The 18736-nt window shown below is 47.3% G+C and overlaps 1 protein-coding gene across 3 annotated transcripts in view; it reads right to left on the bottom strand.

Moving 5' to 3' along the window:
• Positions 1–10418: 10418 nt before the first annotated feature.
• Positions 10419–18736, bottom strand: part of LOC147122379 (interferon-induced protein 44-like) — a 51031-nt gene continuing 42713 nt past the window's right edge. For all 3 annotated transcript variants that reach the window (XM_085983497.1, XM_085983496.1, XM_085983495.1), the window contains exon 8: positions 10419–11322. In XM_085983497.1, coding sequence (XP_085839623.1) covers positions 11140–11322 — 183 coding nt within the window. In that variant the 3' untranslated portion in view covers positions 10419–11139. The remainder of the gene's footprint in view (positions 11323–18736) is intronic.

Below are 18736 nucleotides of genomic sequence, written 5' to 3'. Positions count from 1 at the left end.
GAGTTAAAAGCTTACCTGGGACTGCTAAACTATTATAACAGATTTTTACCAAACTTGGCAAGAGTGTTAGCACCTCTTCACAAACTTCTGCACAAGGAGACACAGTGGCAATGGGAAGAGGAACAGAGGGTTTCATTTGAACAGTCCAAGAAACTGATGCTGTCCTCGGATGTGCTGGTTCACTACAATGCAGAGAAAGCCATCATTCTCTCTTGTGATGCTTCACCTTACGGGGTGGGGGCGGTTCTTTCACACAGCTTGGAAGATGGAACAGAGAGACCAATAGGGTTTATGTCTTGAACTCTGACACCGGCAGAAAAAAACTATTCCCAGTTAGATAAAGAGGGGTTAGCAGTAATGTTTGGGTTACGGAGGTTTCACAAGTACATATATGGCAGGAAATTCACCATATGCACCGATCATAAACCTCTTCTATCTCTTTTTAATGAAATGAAAGCAGTACCACAGATGGTGTCACCCCGGATCCAGAGGTGGGCAGTGACGTTGAGGGCATATGAGTATGTCATCGTTTACAAGGTGGGCAAGTACCATGGGAACGCAGATGCCTTGAGCCATCTTCCACTGCCAGGTACACCTATCCGTGCAGCTCCAGAGGACAGAGTTTTGATGTTGGAGGACACGGACACGGCAATTGTGACCGCTGAACAAGTAAGGACATGGACCGGTAAAGATCCAGTACTGTCTAGAGTCCGAGAATATGTGATGAGGGGTTGGCCACAGCATCCGGAAGGGACTGATTTCATACCTTACAATGTCAGGAAGACAGAGCTGCATGTGCAGGATGGTTGCGTGTTGTGGGGAGCACGAGTGATTATTCCACAGCCAGCACAACAGTCTATCCTAGGGCAACCACATCAGTGTCATCCTGGAGTTTCGCATATGAAAGCCTTGGCAAGGAGTTACTTGTGGTGGCCAAAGCTAGATGAGGAGATAGAAAATCTAGTCAAGACATGCAGCACTTGTCAAGTACACAGGAAGGCACCAGCAGCGGCTCCTCTCCGCCCCTGGGAGTGGCCGGATAAACCATGGAGAAGATTACATGTAGATTATGCGGGTCCATTCATGGGAAAGATGTTCCTCATAATCATTGATGCCCTTTCCAAATGGATGGATGTTTATCCTGTAAATTCTGCTTCAGCTACTGTTACTATAGACTGCCTGCGTAGGAGTTTTAGTAATCAAGGGCTACTGGAGATCGTAGTAAGTGACAATGCCACGTGTTTTGTGAGTACAGAAACAAAAGAGTTCATGAGAAACAATGGCATAGTGCACGTGACCTCAGCTCCATATCATCCGTCTTCAAATGGACTTGCGGAGAGAGCCGTACAAACATTTAAAGAGATGATGAAAAAAGTGCGGAAGAGAGTTTGGCAGCCAAGGTGTCACGAGTTCTGTTCAGCTACAGAATAACACCTCAATCTACCACAGGACTCTCTCCTGCTGAGCTGTTGTTAGGGCATCGACTACGCTCCACTCTTGACCTGGTTCACCCAGATCTAAAAAGGAAGGTGGAAAACCGACAAATCAAACAAAAGGAGAACCATGACAGAAGGATAAAGAGCTGCAGTTTTGGAGAAGGAGATGCGATCCTTACCAGGAATTTCAGTTATGGTCCAAAATGGATTCCTGGCATCATAGACTCAATGACTGGTCCAGTATCATATACGGTCATGGTGGGAACTGGTCAGGTAGTACGCAGACATGTAGATCAGATACTGACCAGACCAGGGGAAATCGAACTGGAGGTTCCAGAGGAGATGTCAGAGGACAAGTTGGCCCCCAGTTATCCAAATGCATCGGTGGTACCACCACCATGAACAGAGCCAGTTCCACCTGGACCCCTTCATCAAGAGGAAACCATCGTAGCAGAGTCAGATACTCTGAGTACTGCTCAGGAGCAGCAGGTGGCTCTACCACAACCAAGCAGGGACTTGACTGTAAGACGTTCACCAAGGACTCACAAGCCGCCAGACAGATTGATAACGACCTGCTAGATTCGTTCAGTATGGACTATCGTTAAAGGAGTTCCTTATGGGACTTTTTAAGAATGTTGTTAAGAAATTAATGTTCAACTTAAGAGGGGAGGGATATAGTAATCTGGGATGTAATGTTTAAGTTATCCACCAGATGGAGCCAAATATTAAGGGTTCACATTTACCAGTATTTAAGGTAATGGGTCATGTATTCAATGTCCTGGTACACCAGTTAATACGGTAATGTGGCATTGCAGTATGGGTATGACTCAGAGGTTGATCCTCCATCTTGTGCTCGTGCAATAAGAATTGTGCCTTGCCTCCAGCTTGTAACAGATATGTTCCTCTGCTACACCGTGTAAATAAACAGTTGGGTTTGTTCCTAATATCTCGCTTCTCTCAGTTTCTGACCTTACCACTCGGATATCACAACTTGCTTACATTTCGGTTCTGCATCAATCTTTTTCTGGTTGTGTTTGCTTCATGAATGTCCTTAATTTAAATAATTTGTTTTTTTAAGTGCAATGATTTCATCTTTCATATTCGGATGGGTGCTAGTCTGCAGTCAAAGAATTACAGCACACAAACAGGCCATTCTGCCCAACTGGTCTGTGCCGGTGTTTATGCTCTCCATGAGCCTCCTCCCATGCAAGTTTATCACACCCTATCAAAATATCCTTCTATTCCTTTCTCCCTCATGTGCTTATCTAACTTTCCCTTAAATGCATCAATGCCTTTCGCCTCAACTACTCCATGTGGTAGCGAGTTCCACATTCTAACCACTCTCTGAGTAAAGACATTTCTCCTGAATTCCTTACTGGATTTGTTAGTGACTATCTTATATTCATGACCCCTAGTTTTTGACTTCCTCATAAGTGGAAACACCTCATCTAAGGCTACCCTATCAATCCCCTTCATAATTTTAAAAACCCCTATCGGGTGGACCCCCTCAGTCGTCTCTTTGCTAGAGAAAATAACCCCAGCCTGTTCAGCCTTTTCTGATAGTTTCAACCTCTCAGTTCTGGTATCATTCCTGTAAATCTGTTTTGCACCTTCTCCAGTTCCTCTATATTCTTTTTGAAATATGGAGACCAGAACTGTGCACACTATGCTCTCACCAAGGTTCTTTATAAGTTTAACATAACTTCTCTGCTTTTCAATTCTGTTCCTCTAGAAATTAACCTCAGTGCTGTTTGCACTTTTTATGGCCTTGTTGCTACTTTTAATGAGTTGTGAATCTGTACTCCTGGATTCCTTTGCTCCTCTACCCCATCCAAGGGAGTATGTGGCCTCTGTAGTCCTCCTACCAAAATGCACCGCCTCACACTTATCTATACTGAAATTCATTTGCCATTTACACGCCCATTCTGCAGGTTTATTAAAGCCCTTGTGAAACTTGCCACGATAATTTTATATTGGCTGCAACATCCTCTTCTCCTTGAATAGATGGAAGTTTTCGGCCACTTGTTCTGATTAGTGGCTTTGGTATTTGGTTTGGTATTTCTGGAGCCCCTTGTGCATGTGTGTATGTATGTGTGCATACACAGTGCATACACTTATCAGGCTTACGTAGATATTACAACCGGGTAGCAGGCTGAACCCGCCCGTGTTGGTGTCTTATCCTCCACATGAGCAGGAGTCCTAATCCCTCACTCTGTTCCCATATCCCTTTATTCCCTGTTTCCTTCAACCACCTGTCTAACTATTGTTAACATGTGGGGGATTTTAACTGGAAGCGGGTTTGAGGCGGGCGGGGGTGTGGGGGGTGGGGTGCGGATTAATGGGGTGATGGTAAACCCCGCCTCCGACATCATCAATTTGAAGCCCGGGCTATTTTAACTCCCGTTGGCCAGTTACTTGACCAAAATGGGTGTAAAGAGGGGGCCGGCTAGCTGCCAACAGGCAAAGACTGGGCAGCAAGGAGGCCGCTCGCCGGCAGTGAGGTAACTTGCAGAGGGTGGTTTCGGCAGGTTTGCGCGAGTCAAACTGGGGGGAGGGGGGAATGCCCAGGGCAGCAGGTGCCCAGATATTCCTTGTGGGTCTGAGAGATGCACTTAGCTTTTGTGGCCTCCACTTCTTGCCTTACAGCTTGAGCGATGCAGCCAATGCAAGGCACCGACCAGCGTGCCATCGACCAGCGTGCCATCGACCAGCGTGCCATCGACCAGCGTGCCATCGACCAGCGTGCCATCGACCAATGTGCCATCGACCAGCGTGCCATCAACCAGCGTGCCATCAACCAGCGTGCCATCGACCAGCGTGCCATCGAGGTCCTAATGACATCACAGAGCCCCAATTTACATGTATTAATGAAGCTTCCACGAGTCAGGCGAGCACCTCGGCCACCTAAAAAAAGGACCCAGTTAAGATGGCTGCAGACGGGAATCAAGCGGGAAGGGGCCTTCATTCACCAGCTCTGGTGGGGTTTCTAAAACCTTCAAGTAGTTTCGTTTGTACAGATCAATTTTAATTTTGGGTGGCCGGAAGTCTGATATGAAGGGTTTCTGATAAAGTAAATAGGGAGAAACTAGTGGGCTGAATCTTAACTCCCAGAAACAGGTGGGTTGGGGTCGTGTCAGAGGTTAAAATGCAAAAAATCTGAAACAGGAACCCAACGTGCCTCGAACCAGCCCACTTCCGGTTTTAATGGAGGCGGAACGAGGGGCAGCCGACCAATTCGCTCACAGGAAGCTTGTTGGTCATTTAAATATTATAATGAGGCTGCCTGCCTTCATTTTAACTGTCATTCTATTTTTAACTCATTTCAGCCGGGTTTCCTGGGCCTCGGGAAACCCGGCAGTTGCAAGGAGGTGAGAAGGGCTGAATCCATAAGGTCTTTTCAGCATTGCTTGTGTGGCAGGAGGAGCAGGAGTATTTCCTCCAGGCCCAACAAGCTACCCAGTAAACCCACCTCCCCCGCCCCCCGCCGCGATCTGTCTGCTCCCCCCCGACCACCAGACTCCCCGACCACCATCGGTCCCCCACAACCACCATTGCACCCCCCCCGACCACCATCTGCACCCCCCCCGACCACCATCGGAACCCCCTCCCCGACCACCATATAATCCCCCCCCCCGGCCCCCATCAGACCCCCCTCCCCGACCACCATGTAATCCCCACCCCGCCCCCCATCGGATCCCCCTCCCCAACCACCATAGGCTCCCCCCCACCCCCCGCCCCCGCCCACCATCGGATCCCCCTCCCCGACCACCATATAATACCCCACCCCTCCCCGACCACCATCGGACCCCCGCCCCCCTGCCCACCATCTGACACCTCCCCCTTGCAATCAGGTCCACCCTACAATTGGGCCCCCCTCCAGTCGGGACCCCCCCCCCTGCAATCGGGAACATCCCCACGATCTCTCAGTCCTTCAATACACCTGCCTGCTCTCGTAGGCTTCGGCGTTCTGAAGCAGCCTTCCCACACGAAAGGCGTCCACCAGAGTGATCCACCATCAAACACATCTTCCCCTCCCCTCCCCTTTCAGCATTCCGAAGGGACCATTCCTTCCACGACAGCCTGGTCCACTCCTCAATCACCCCCAACACCCCCTCCCCTTCCCACGACACCTTCCCTTGGAGACGCAGGGGATGCAACACCTGCCCTTTTACCTCCTCCCTTCCCACCGTCCAGGGCCCCAAAAAACCTCATTCCAAGTGAAACAGCGATTCACTTGTACTTCGTTCAGTTTAGTACACTGTATTCGCTGCTCACGTTGCGGTCTCCTCTACACTGGGGAGACCAAACGCAGATTGGGTGACCGCTTTGCGGAGCACCTCCGTTCAGTCTGCAAACATGACTCTGAGCTTCCAGTCGCCTAGCATTTTAATTCACTATCCCACTCCCACTCTGACCTCTCTGTCCTCGGCCTCCTATACTGTTCCAATGAAGTTCAACGCAAGCTCGAGGAACAGCAGCTCATCTTTCTAGTAGGCACGTTACAGCCTTCCAGGCTTGACATGAGTTCAACAATTTCAGATCATGACCTCTGCCCCCATTTTTTCGGATGGCAGCTGTTGCTGATGATTCTGATTCACATTTACGCCTCCTCTAGACCCATCTTTTGTTTCTTTACTTGTCCCATTACTGTAATGTTATCTTATATCGTAGTATTAAGAGGCTTACGAGTAGATATCGTTGAGTACTCTTTATTAGGTCTTGAGTCAGTGCCAGCTCGTGTAGTACTGCCACATGGCCAAGGTGGCTTCCTATTTATCCGACTGCCGTCAAGCAGCTGTCTTTACTACAGCTACCGTCAAGCAGCTGTCTTTACTACAGCTACAGTTATCTGTACAATTACCATCTCCTTTCCCCTTGCTCCATCATCCTGTTTGTCATTTAATCTCTCCTGCCTTCCACCCTATCACAGACCTTCCCTTTTGTTCTTTCCTCCCCTTCCCCCTTTCCCTGCCCCTACACTTGCTTAAAACCTGTTACATCTCTAACTATTTCCAGTTCTGACGAAGGGTCATCGACCTGAAATGTTAACTCTGTTTCTCTCTCCACAGATGCTGCCTGACCTGCTGAGTATTTCCAGCATTTTCTGTTTTTAGTTCAGATTTCCAGCAGCCGCAATATTTTGCGTTTTTATTTATTACCCATCCCTATTTGCCCTGAGAAGGTGGTGGTGGGTCTTCTTCTTGAACCACTAACAGTTTGATATGACTGAGTGGCTTGCTAGGCCACTCAGAGGGTAGTTGGGATGTGGTGTGGGACAAGTGTCACATATAGGCCAGATTGGGTAAAGTCGGCATAGGATTACATAGGATATACGGCACAGAAACAGGCCATTCGGCCCAACCAGTCCATGCCGGCGTTTATGCTCCACTCGAGCCTCCTCACGTCTTCCCTCATCTAAATCTATCAGCATAACCCTCTATTCCCTTCTCCCTCAGATGCTTGTCTAGCCTCCCCTTAAATACATCTAAACTATTCGCTTCAACCACTCCCTGTGGTAGCGAGTTCCACATAGAGTCATAGAGTCATAGAGTAATACAGCACGGATAGAGGCCCTTCGGCCCATCGTGTCCATGCCGGCCATCAAGCCCTGTCTAATCTAATCCCATATTCCAGCATTTGGCCCGTAGCCTTGTATGCTATGGCATTTCAAATGCTCATCCAAATGCTTCTTAAATGTTGTGAGGGTTTCTGCCTCCACAACCCTTTCAGGCAGTGAGTTCCAGACTCCAACCACCCTCTGGGTGAAAAAGTTCTTTCTCAAATCCCCTCTAAACCTCCCGCCCTTTACCTTGAATCTATGCCCCCTAGTTATTGACCCCTCTACTAAGGGGAAAAGCTCCTCAGCATCCATCCTATCTATGCCCCTCACAATTTTGTACACCTCAATCATGTCCCCCCTCAGCCTCCTCTGCTCCAAGGAAAACAAACCCAATCTGCCCAGTCTCTCTTCATAGCTGAAGCGCTCCAGCCCTGGTAACATCCTGGTGAACCTCCTCTGCACCCTCTCTAACGCGATCACATCTTTCCTGTAGTGTGGCGACCAGAACTGCACACAGTATTCCAGCTGTGGCCTAACCAGTGTTTTATACAGCTCCATCATAACCTCCTTGCTCTTATATTCTATGCCTCGGCTAATGAAGGCAAGTATCCCATATGCCTTTTTTACCACCTTATCCACCTGTTCCGCCGCCTTCAGGGATCTGTGTACCTGCACACCCAGATCCCTCTGACCCTCCGTCTTGCCTAGGGTCTTTCCCTTCATTGTGTATTCCCTTGCCTTGTTAGACCCCCCAAAGTGCATCACCTCGCACTTTTCCGGGTTAAATTCCATTTGCCACTGTTCCGCCCATCTGACCAACCCATCTATATCGTTCTGCAGACTGAGGCTACCCTCCTCGCTATTTACCACCCTACCAATTTTAGTATCATCCGCGAATTTACTGATCATACCCTTTACATTCATATCCAAGTCATTAATGTAGACCACAAACAGCAAGGGACCCAGCACCGATCCCTGTGGTACCCCACTGGCCACAGGTTTCCAGTCACAAAAACAACCTTCGACCATCACCCTCTGCCTTCTGCCACTAAGCCAGTTTTGTATCCAATGTGCCAAGGCACCCTGGATTCCATGGGCTCTTACCTTCTTGACCAGTCTCCTGTGCGGGACTTTATCGAAGGCCTTACTGAAATCCATGTATACCACATCCACTGCGTTACCCTCATCCACACACCTAGTCACCCCCTCAAAAAATTCAATCAAATTAGTCAGACATGATCTTCCCTTGACAAAGCCATGTTGACTATCCCTGATTAATCCTTGCCTCTCCAAGTGGAGACAAATTTTGTCCCTCAGGATTTTTTCCAGTAATTTTCCTACCACTGATGTTAGGCTCACTGGCCTGTAGTTCCCCGGTTTTTCCCTACTACCCTTCTTGAATAATGGTACTACATTAGCGGTTCTCCAGTCCTCTGGCACATCCCCTGTGGCCAGAGAGGTCCTGAATATATGTGTTAGAGCCCCCGCAATCTCCTCCTTTGCCTCACACAGCAGCCTGGGGTACATTTCATCCGGGCCTGGGGATTTATCCATTTTTAGGCCAGCTAAAACCGCCAATACCTCCTCCCTCTCGATGTTAATATGTTCGAGCATATCACAGTCCCCCCGCCCTATTTCTATGTCTACATCGTCCTTCTCCATAGTGAAAACAGATGCAAAAAATTCATTTAGAACCCCTCCTACATCTTCCGGCTCCACACACAGATTGCCACTTTTGTCCCTAATGGGCCCTATTTTTTCCCTAGTTATCCTTTTACCCTTAATATACTTATAAAACATCTTCGGATTTTCCTTTATTTTGCTCGCCAGTGTTATTTCATGGCCCCTCCTTGATCTCCTAATTTCTTTTTTAAGTATCCCCCTGCACTTTTTGTACTCCTCTAGGGCTTCCTCCGTCTTTAGCCTTTTGTATCTACCAAAAGCCCTCCTTTTTTTCCTAATCCATTCCCGTATATCCCCTGACATCCACGGTTCCCTGTGGTTTTTGGAACCACTCTTGACCTTTATGGGAACATGTTGCCCTTGTATGATCTCAATCTCCCTTCTGAAAGCCTCCCATTGCTCCGATGCGGATTTTCCTACAAGTAGCTGATCCCAGTCCATTTTGGCCAGATCCTGCCTTATCCTATTAAAATCGGCCTTCCCCCAATTTAGAACCTTTATTTCCGGCCCATCCCTGTCCTTTTCCATGACCACCTTAAATCTTACCATATTATGGTCACTATCACCAAAGTGCTCACCTACTAGCACTTTTTCCACTTGGCCGGCCACATTCCCTAGAATTAGGTCCAGTACCGCCCCCTCTCTTGTAGGACTTTCTACATGCTGGCTCAAAAAGCTCTCCTGGATGCACTTTAAGAATTCTACACCCTCTGAGCCTTTCACACTTTGACTATCCCAGTTAATATTGGGGAAGTTGAAATCCCCCATTATTATTACCCTATTATTTGCACATTTCTCTGAGATTTGCCTACATATCTGTTCCTCTATCTCCCCCTGACTGTTTGGAGGCCTATAGTACACTCCCAGCAAAGTGCTTGCCCCCTTTTTGTTTTTAAGCTCCACCCATATGGCCTCATTAGAGGACCCTGCTAATATATCATCCCTCCTTACTGCAGTAATTGACTCCTTAATTAATATTGCGACACCCCCTCCTCTTATACCTCCCCCTCTGTCTCGCCTGAAGATTCTGTACCCCGGAATATTGAGCTGCCAGTCTTGCCCCTCCCTCAACCATGTCTCCGTGATAGCAACAATATCATACTCCCATGTGTTTATCAACACCTTCAGTTCATCCACCTTATTTGCAAGACTCCTTGCATTAAAATAGATGCCATCCAGCCTTGCCCTTATATATTTGCCCTGTCTACCAAGCTGGGTAAAGAAGTTTCTTCTGAATTCCCTATTGGATTTCTTGGTGACTATCATATATTGATGGGCCTCTAGTTATGCTCTTCCCCACAAGTGGAAACATTCTCTCTGTATCCACTCTATCAAAACCTTTCATAATTTAAAGACCTCTATTAGGTCACCCCTCAGCCTTCTCTTTTCAAGAGAAAAGAGACTCAGCCTGTTCGTCCTTTCCTGATATGTATACCCTCGCAATTCTGGTATCATCCTTGTAAATCTTCTCTGCACCTTCTCCAATGCCTCTGTATTCATTTTATAATATGGCGACCAGAACTCCAAGTGTGGTCTAACCAAGGTTCAATACAGGTTTAGCATAACTTCACTACTTTTCAATTGTCCTTCCCTAAAGAACGTTTGCATCTGGCTACCATGGTAATCAATCTATTAATGAGCTACTGGATGGTCTGAATATGCTGTGAAATCTGTGCCACTCCTAAATTCTCTGAGGTATAATCACCAAGTTCCAAAAAATTCTTAGCGTACCCAAGGAGTGAAGTCAACAAAAGGCAAATTAACCATTTCTATGTGACAATCCACACATTTATCAGTTACATAATTGCATATAAGATGATTTTAATGAGCTTGTCAATAACTTTACTTTTAATTAGTTATTTTTCCGTAGGGTGGTACAACTCCCCAACATTGTTACCTCACCGATAGTTTCACTCTTTTAATTGCTATTCCACCAAGTGAAACTTCTAATTATAAGTCTGGACCATTCCCTACTAATCACCTGCTTCTAAAATGGATGCTGTATTTGCAGATGTTTCCTTCTTCAGAACTTCTTACCAACTAATTAACGTTCTCTCAAATGTATGCATCAGTATGCACTGGAATATCTTTTTCCTGGTACTAAACTAACCATTGCTTTAAGCTCAGAATTAATCCAACAGTTCAGTGGTCACTGCATCTAAATTGACTTATACTTCCTTACTTAACGGGCACACACTAAATTGATTACAATAAAAAGAGAAAACAAGAGCCGTATAATATTGGCAGACTGCAGGGTGTCTGATTAACCCTTCCCTTACACTAGCGACACTGGTATCCCTTTAAGTTACATTTTTTTAGACTATTCTATCCAAGACAGTGAGATCGCAGAGATGCAAGAGAGGAAATGATTGTTAACAGTTTTTAAATGAACTCAGACTCCAGGTGAAACTATTCAGTAACTATCACCCAAAAAAAGGGACAGAGTCATTAGAAAATAATCTAATATTTTGGAGATGAACTATCCAGGTTCTCAAAATAATTATCTGCGTATCGCAACATCTGTACCAGTGCAGACAGTATTAAAATGTCTGTAGCACAATCAAGCTCATGATCTAACCAGTAGTTTTTCATAGGAATTATGCATGTAACTGGAATACCGAGCTGTTCACCAATTTTCAGCACCTAGAAAAGAAGCATATAACTTATTAGGGACATAAGAACACGAGTATGACATTTGGCTCATCCAGTCCATCCTTACCAATTGCAGTTCAGTATCTATTTAATCCCATTACCCACCGTTTCCCTGCCTCCCTTAATAACCATACTTCCCAAGCAAGTATCTGGAACCCTTAGAGCCACAGAGGCTTCCAGCATAACGGGAGGCCATTCAGCCCATCGTGACGATGCTGGCTGTTTGCTACAGCAATTCGCCCAATGCCCTGCTCTCTCTGGACTCTGTGTATCACAAGGTATTCACACCAATTAGATTAATTAATTCAGATGTAGTCCGTGGCCAGGGTCAGGATGGTGTGACTAGAAGTGAGGCAGGTACAGGGATCCAGGAGGTAGTGTTGGAGGAGCCGCAGCCCTTGCACTTGTCCAACAGGTTCGAGGCTCTTACTCCCTGTGGGGACAGGAGCAGGGACTACAGGGAGGATGAGCAACCTGGCCACAGCACCGTGGAGCGGGGGGCCATTCAAGTGGGGGGAGTTAAAAGAAATGTTGTAGTGGTAGGGGATAGTATCATTAGGGGGATAGATAGAGTTCTTTGCAGCCGAGAGTGAGAGTCCCGAAGGCTGTGTTGCCTGCCCGGTGCCAGGGTTAAGGACATCTCCTCTGGACTGGAGAGAAACTTGGAGTGGGAGGGGGAGGATCCAGTTGTCGTGGTCCATGTTGCTACCAACGACATAGATAGGACAAGGAAGGAGGTTCTGCTGAGGGGGTTTGAGCAGCTAGGGTGTAGTAGCGCCACTACATAGGGGTCAAATTAAAAAACAGAACCTCAAGGGTAATAATCTCTGGATTATTACCTGAACCACGAGCGAATTTGGCTAGGACAAATAAAATTAGAGAGTTAAATGCGTGGCTCAAAGACTGGTGTGGGAGAAATGGGTTTTGCTTCCTGGGACACTGGCACCAGTACTGGGGCAGGAGGGAGCTGTTCCGTCGGGACGGGCTTCACTTGGCCAGTGCTGGGACTAGAGTCCTGGCGGATCATATAACTAGGGCTGTAGAGAGGGCTTTAAACTAACTAGTGGGGGGGAGGTTCCTAGAGAGCAAACAATAAAAATGACAACAGAGAAGGTCATAGACTTAGGTAGCAGTGGGGAAATTAAAAACCAGAGCGTGTCAGGAAGGGGCAGAAGGTATGGAGTAAAAGGTAAAGTAATAAAAAGGGCAAAAGCAGGAACTAAGTGTCACAAAACATTTTTGAAAGTTCTCTATCTGAATGCACGTAGCATTCGTAACAAAATAGACGAGTTAATGGCACAAATAACTACATATGGGTATGATCTTGTGGCCATTACAGAATCATGGCTGCAGGGTGACAATGCCTGGGAATTAAACATACCAGGTTATTTAACGATCAGGAAGGACAGGCAGGAAGGAAGGGGAGGTGGGGTGGCTATGTTAATAAAGGAAGGAATCACTGTAATACAGAGAAATGATATTGGGTCAAAAGATCAGGATAATGAAACAGTTTGGGTGGAGGTAAGGAATAATAAGGGGAAAAAAACACTAGTGGGCGTAGTCTATAGGTCTCCGAACAGTGGCAACTCTGTTGGATGGAGTATCAATCAGGAAATAGTTGAGGCTTGTAATAAGGGAACATCTATAATTATGGGGGATTTTAACTATCATATTAATTGGACAAATCAAATTGGGCAGGGCTGCCTTGAGGATGAGTTCATTGAGTGTATTAGGGATGGGTTTCTTGAGCAGTATGTAACTGAACCGACCAGGGAGCAAGCAACCTTAGATCTGGTCCTGTGTAACGAGACGGGATTAATTAAAAATGTCCTCGTAAAGGATCCCCTTGGAATGAGTGACCATAACATGGTTGAATTCCACATTCAATTAGAGGGTGAGAAGGTTGGATCTCAAACAAGCGTGCTAAGCTTGAATAAAGGAGACTATGAAGGTATGAGAGCGGAATTGAGTAGAGTGGATTGGGAAAATAGATTAAAGGGTAAAACGATACATGATCAGTGGTGTACATTTAAGGAGTTATTTTACAACTTCCAAAAAAAATATATTCCACTGAGAAGAAAAGGGTGTAAAAGAAAAGACAGCCATCCGTGGCTAAGTAAAGAAATTAAGGATAGTATTCGACTAAAAACAAGGGCATATAAGGTAGCCAAATCTAGTGGGAGGATAGAGGATTGGGAAAACTTTAAAAGACAGCAAAAAATAACAAAAAGATTGATTAAGAAAGGGAAGATAGATTATGAAAGTAAATTAGCAAAAAATATAAAAACAGATAGTAAGAGTTTTTATCATTATACTAGCTAGGGGGGCCCGGCGTTGCCAAGGCTTTTTTGTAAAACAGCAGTTTACAGGGCCACGCGGTTTACGGCTCCCCACTGCCGCTCCCCCGCTCTGTGTCTCGGGCCGAGCGGTTGTGAGGCCCGGCCCGAGTGACCCCAACTCTGAGGGGGAGAGAGAGAGACTGGGGGTAGAGAGAGAGATAGACGGGGGAGAGAGAGAGTAGAGAGACTGGGGAGGGAGAGACTGGGGAGAGAGAGAGAGAGAATGGGGAGATAGAGAGAGAGAGAGACTGAGGGGGAGAGAGAGAGAGACTGGGGGAGAGAGACGGGGAGAGAGAGAGACGGGGAGAGAGAGAGAGAGTAGAGAGACTGGGGGGAGAGAGACTGGGGAGAGAGAGAGAGAGAGAATGGGGAGAGAGAGAGAGAGACTGAGGGGGGAGAGAGAGAGACTGGGGGAGAGAGATGGGGAAAGAGAGAGACTGGGGAGAGAGAGAGAAATGGGGGAAGGGAGAGAGAGACTGTGGAGAGAGAGAGAGACTGGGGAGAGAGAGAGAGAGAGAGAGAGAGAGAGAGCGCGTGAGAGACAGATTGGGGGGAGAGAGAGAGAGCCTGGAGGAGGGAGAGACTGGAGGAGAGAGAGACGGAGAGAGAGAGAGACTGTGAGAGAGAGACTGGAGGAGGGAGAGTCTGGAGGAGAGAGAGAGACTGGGGGAGAGAGCGAGACTGGGGGAGAGAGAGAGAGAGAGCGCGAGACTGAGGGGCAAGAGAGAGACGGAGAGAGAGAGAAACTGGGGGAGAGAGAGAGAGAGAGAGACTGGGGGAAGAGATAGAGAGACTGGGAGACAGAGAGAGAGAGACTGGGAGACAGAGAGAGAGATAAAGAGATGGGGAGAGAGAGAGAGAGATTGGGGGAGAGAGAGGGAGAGGGCTAGAAATTCGGTATCGCCCCGTTTGGCGAGGGAAGGAGAGAGAGACAGAGAGAGAGAGGGAAGGAGAGAGAGAGAGAGAGAGAGAGAGAGGGAAGGAGAGAGAGAGAGAGAGAGAGGGAAGGAGAGAGAGACACAGACAGAGACAGAGAGGGAAGGAGAGAGAGAGACTGGGGGGAGAGAGAGAGAGACAGGGAGAGAGAGAAAGAGTAGAGAGACTGGGGGAGAGAGGGAGAGAGAGAAAGATGGGGAGATAGAGAGAGAGAGAGACTGGGGAGATAGAGAGACTGAGGGGGGAGAGAGAGAGCGGCTGAGGGGGAGAGAGAGAGACTGGGGTAGAGAGAGACAGGGGAGAGAGAGAGACTGGAGACAGTGAGTTAGAGAGAGAGAGAAACAGAGAGAGAGAGAGAAACAGCGAGAGAAACAGCGAGAGAGAGAAACAGCGAGAGAGAGACAGAGAGAGAGAAAGCTGGCAAGAGACAGAGAAAGCTGGCGAGAGAGAGAAACAGAGGCCTGAACCGCGAGACCGGAGACCGGGAGGAGCAGCCCGAACCAGGACAGTAAGTAAGAGGCCTGGGGAGGGTGAACCCAAGAACGCGAGGCCCAGAGACCGCGGGATCGGAGACCGGGAGGAGCGGCCCGAACCGGGAAAACGAGTAAGAGACCTGGGGAGGGCGAACCCGAGACCGCGAGGTCGGAGAACGGGAGGAGCGGCCCGAACCGGGAAAACGAGTAAGAGGCCTGGGGAGGGTGAACCCGAGACCGCGAGGTCGGAGAACGGGAGGAGCGGCCCGAACCGGGAAAATGAGTAAGAGGCCTGGGGAGGGTGAACCCGAGACCGCGAGGCCCAGAGACCGCGAGAACGGAGACCGGAAGACCAGGGCAGAAAACAGCCTGGTGAGTCAAAAAACCCGGGGGCCTGAGACCGACACGACGACGCGAAGAGATCCACCCAGAGCGCGGAAAGCGAATGAGTCCGGGGCACGGAGAGTGGACGAGTTTGGAGCACGGAGAGAGAGAGCGAGTGAGAGAGTCGGAAGAGGAAAAAAAAACCGGAGAAATAAGTTTTACCTAATTATACCTAAGTTTCATTTTAGTTAAAGTTAGTTCGGAAAAAGTTTAATTTTATTTAAATTTAGTTCGAAAAAGACCTGAAAAAAGAACAACAAACCCGCGAGGAAAAGGAATAGAAACCCGAGAGAAACGATAAAATACCCGAACCAAGAGCCTGTGAGAGAAAGAGAAAGATAAACCGTTAAGAGCAGCTATATCAAAGATGAACCCCTGAAAAACTCCCAATTTTGGACCTAAAAGTGGGCTAAGGTGGAACACGACACAAAAAAGAGAAAAAAAAAAGTTATCTATCTGAGACAAAAAACAAACGACTACAATGAGCAGGGAAATGATATATCCTGAGCAATGCACAAAAAATAAGGCAAAGGAAAAATACAAGTACACAACACTAAAAAATAACCCAGAGATCCTCTACGTTGACTATACCACACACAAAGGGACTAAGCTGAAGAACAACCTCATATTCTACACCGAATACGTCACCTCCTGGAAGGAGACTTTACAAAAACACTACGCATATGTCTCCAGTGAAGGTATTGGCAGTGGAGGCAGACTGAAAATATGTAAAGATGGAAACCTAGATAAAGATGACCCCCTGCTAACCATAAGCTACTACAACAAAAATAGAAAGATCATGATACAGGGGAATGTGGAAAATCTAGACTCCTTCGAAAAGGAATTCCCCCAGTTGAAAACTAAGACAGACACAAGGAGGACCAATGGACAGGAAGCAAAAGAGAGTCGAACAGAGGATGATGAGAGCCAAGTGGAGGAAGAAGAGAGACCAGCAGAGGAAAACACCTCCCTGTCCATCTCCACCCCCCCCCCCCCACACCTCTCAACGAAAACAAAATGATGAAAGAGAATCTGGCCAAACTAGAACTTGATTTCAACGAATACAGAGAAACACTGGCCAAGAATTTGAAGGAGGAATTCAAACAGCTAAAAACGGAACACGAGTCCACCATCCACAAGCTGAGAAAGACCATAGAGGAGCAAAGAAATGAGATCAAAGAACTCCGTACTCAACTAAACAAAACGAAGGAGACCGTAGAAAGGCTCAGCAGGCAACACAAACCTCTTAAGGTCCAAAAACCTGAGGACACAAAAACAACACACACAAGGACACAGAACCCGCCGGATGCCACCCCACACGAAGACACACCGAAAGCCACAAACCCCGCTCCAACCAGCCCCCAGTCGAGTCATGCCCAGACTACTGCTACCCAGTCCTCACACACAGGAACACAAAAACCGTCAGATACCCCCCCAAACGAGGACACACCGAAAGCCCCAAACCCCGCTCCTGCCACACAACATATCCCAGAAACCCAGCCAACAACCAGCCACCAGGCGAGTCCTACCCAGACTACTGTTACCCAGTCTGAAAAACCAGCCCCTCAGGCGGTCCTGCTGACCGACTCCAACGGAAAGTTTCTGGACCCCCAGAGGCTGTTCCCAGACCATCAAGTCCTGAAAAAATGGTGCAGCAACACAGACCAAGCAATGAAGATCCTGAACAAAGAATCCCTTGGAAGCCCCAAATGGATTGTGATCCACACAGGCACGAACGACCTACGCACCCTACAGGAAGGCACTGCTAGGGCGGTGAGCAGGATGGCGGAAAAGGCCAGCAGGGAATTCCCCAAGGCGCGGATCGTGATCTCCACACTACTGCCCAGAAAGGACACCCCAGCCTATATAATCCACAACACCAACAGGGAGATCGACACGAGATGTTCTGTCCTCCCCAACGTCTCCCTGGCCCATCATCCAAACATCAACACAAGGGACCTCTATGACGAAATACATCTACTCAAACAGCGGATGTGGGTCTTCGCAAGAAACCTCATAAACACTGCCAAAAGACGCAGCCCTCCCACCCCCTCTACCATTGGGAGCCCAAACAGGACCACTAATGTCCCCCACCCCCCTATACAAAACCAACAACAGAACCGTGCTTTTATACCTGACCCAAGACCCCCCTCTAGACCACAGACTGTAGACCAAGAACTGAGAAAGATCATGACGATGCTGAACAGCCTGATAGAAAGCCGGAGAAATTATTAATATTGTTATTTATCATTATCATTATTGTTATCTTATCAGTATTATTACTATTATTAGATAGCTATATGTGCATACCTCATGAAATTTATACTAAATCATCATTTAGCATTATAGAAAATAGTGTTTCCACACTCATCCCACAAAATAGGTCCATTTTATTTCGTTTTTTTGAACTATATAAATGCGTTCTTTCCACATAAGCTGCTGGAATATCCAGGGCCTCCGCTCCTCAACTTTTGGGATGAAGAGTACAGACCCTGAATTCCTAAAAGCTATAAAAGACATTGATATAATTGTGTTAACAGAAACATGGTGCCAAAAGGACGTGCCGACCCACTGTCCTCCAATGTACCATGAAATCATTGTGCCCTCAGTAAGGAACACTAAAACACGCAAGGGCAGAACCTCCGGGGGAATATTGGTGTGGTATAAGGGAGAACTGGACAAACACATCTCACCGGTAAAACAGGGAAAATCACACGTATGGCTAAAACTAGATAAAAATATAGGAATAGCAAAAAAAGATGTTTACTTATGTGCGATCTACATACCTCCAATAGAATCGCCATATTTCGAAGAGGAGTTATTTGACACTCTCCACATGGAAATCAGCCATTTCCAGGCCCAAGGAAAGGTGATAATATGTGGGGACCTAAATGCAAGGACCGGTTGTGAACCTGACTTCATAGACCCACAGGGAAACAACCATGTGTTTGGCCAGACCCCTTTAGATGTCACACCAGCCATCGCAAATCGGAACAACCTTGATCGTGAAATAAATAAAAGCGGTAGGGAGGTAGTGCAACTCTGCCGAACCTTAGGCCTGTACATAGTTAACGGTAGGTTCAGAGGGGACTCCCTAGGGAGACTCACATACTCCTCAACTCTTGGGTCTAGTGTGGTGGACTATACAATCACTGACCTGGACCCCTGCGATATCAACTCATTCACTGTCAGGCAGCAATCCCCCCTCTCAGACCATAACCAAATAAATATGTACCTTAAACTTTCTGCCCAAACTACAGACACAAAAAAGGA

Source organism: Somniosus microcephalus, chromosome 3 (genome assembly GCF_052327205.1).
Source record: "Somniosus microcephalus isolate GS21.2 chromosome 3, FLI_Smic_1.0, whole genome shotgun sequence".
In the NCBI taxonomy this organism is placed as follows: Eukaryota; Metazoa; Chordata; class Chondrichthyes; order Squaliformes; family Somniosidae; genus Somniosus; species Somniosus microcephalus.
Note: the sequence above shows the minus strand (reverse complement) of the source record. Positions and strands in the feature narration are given on the sequence as shown.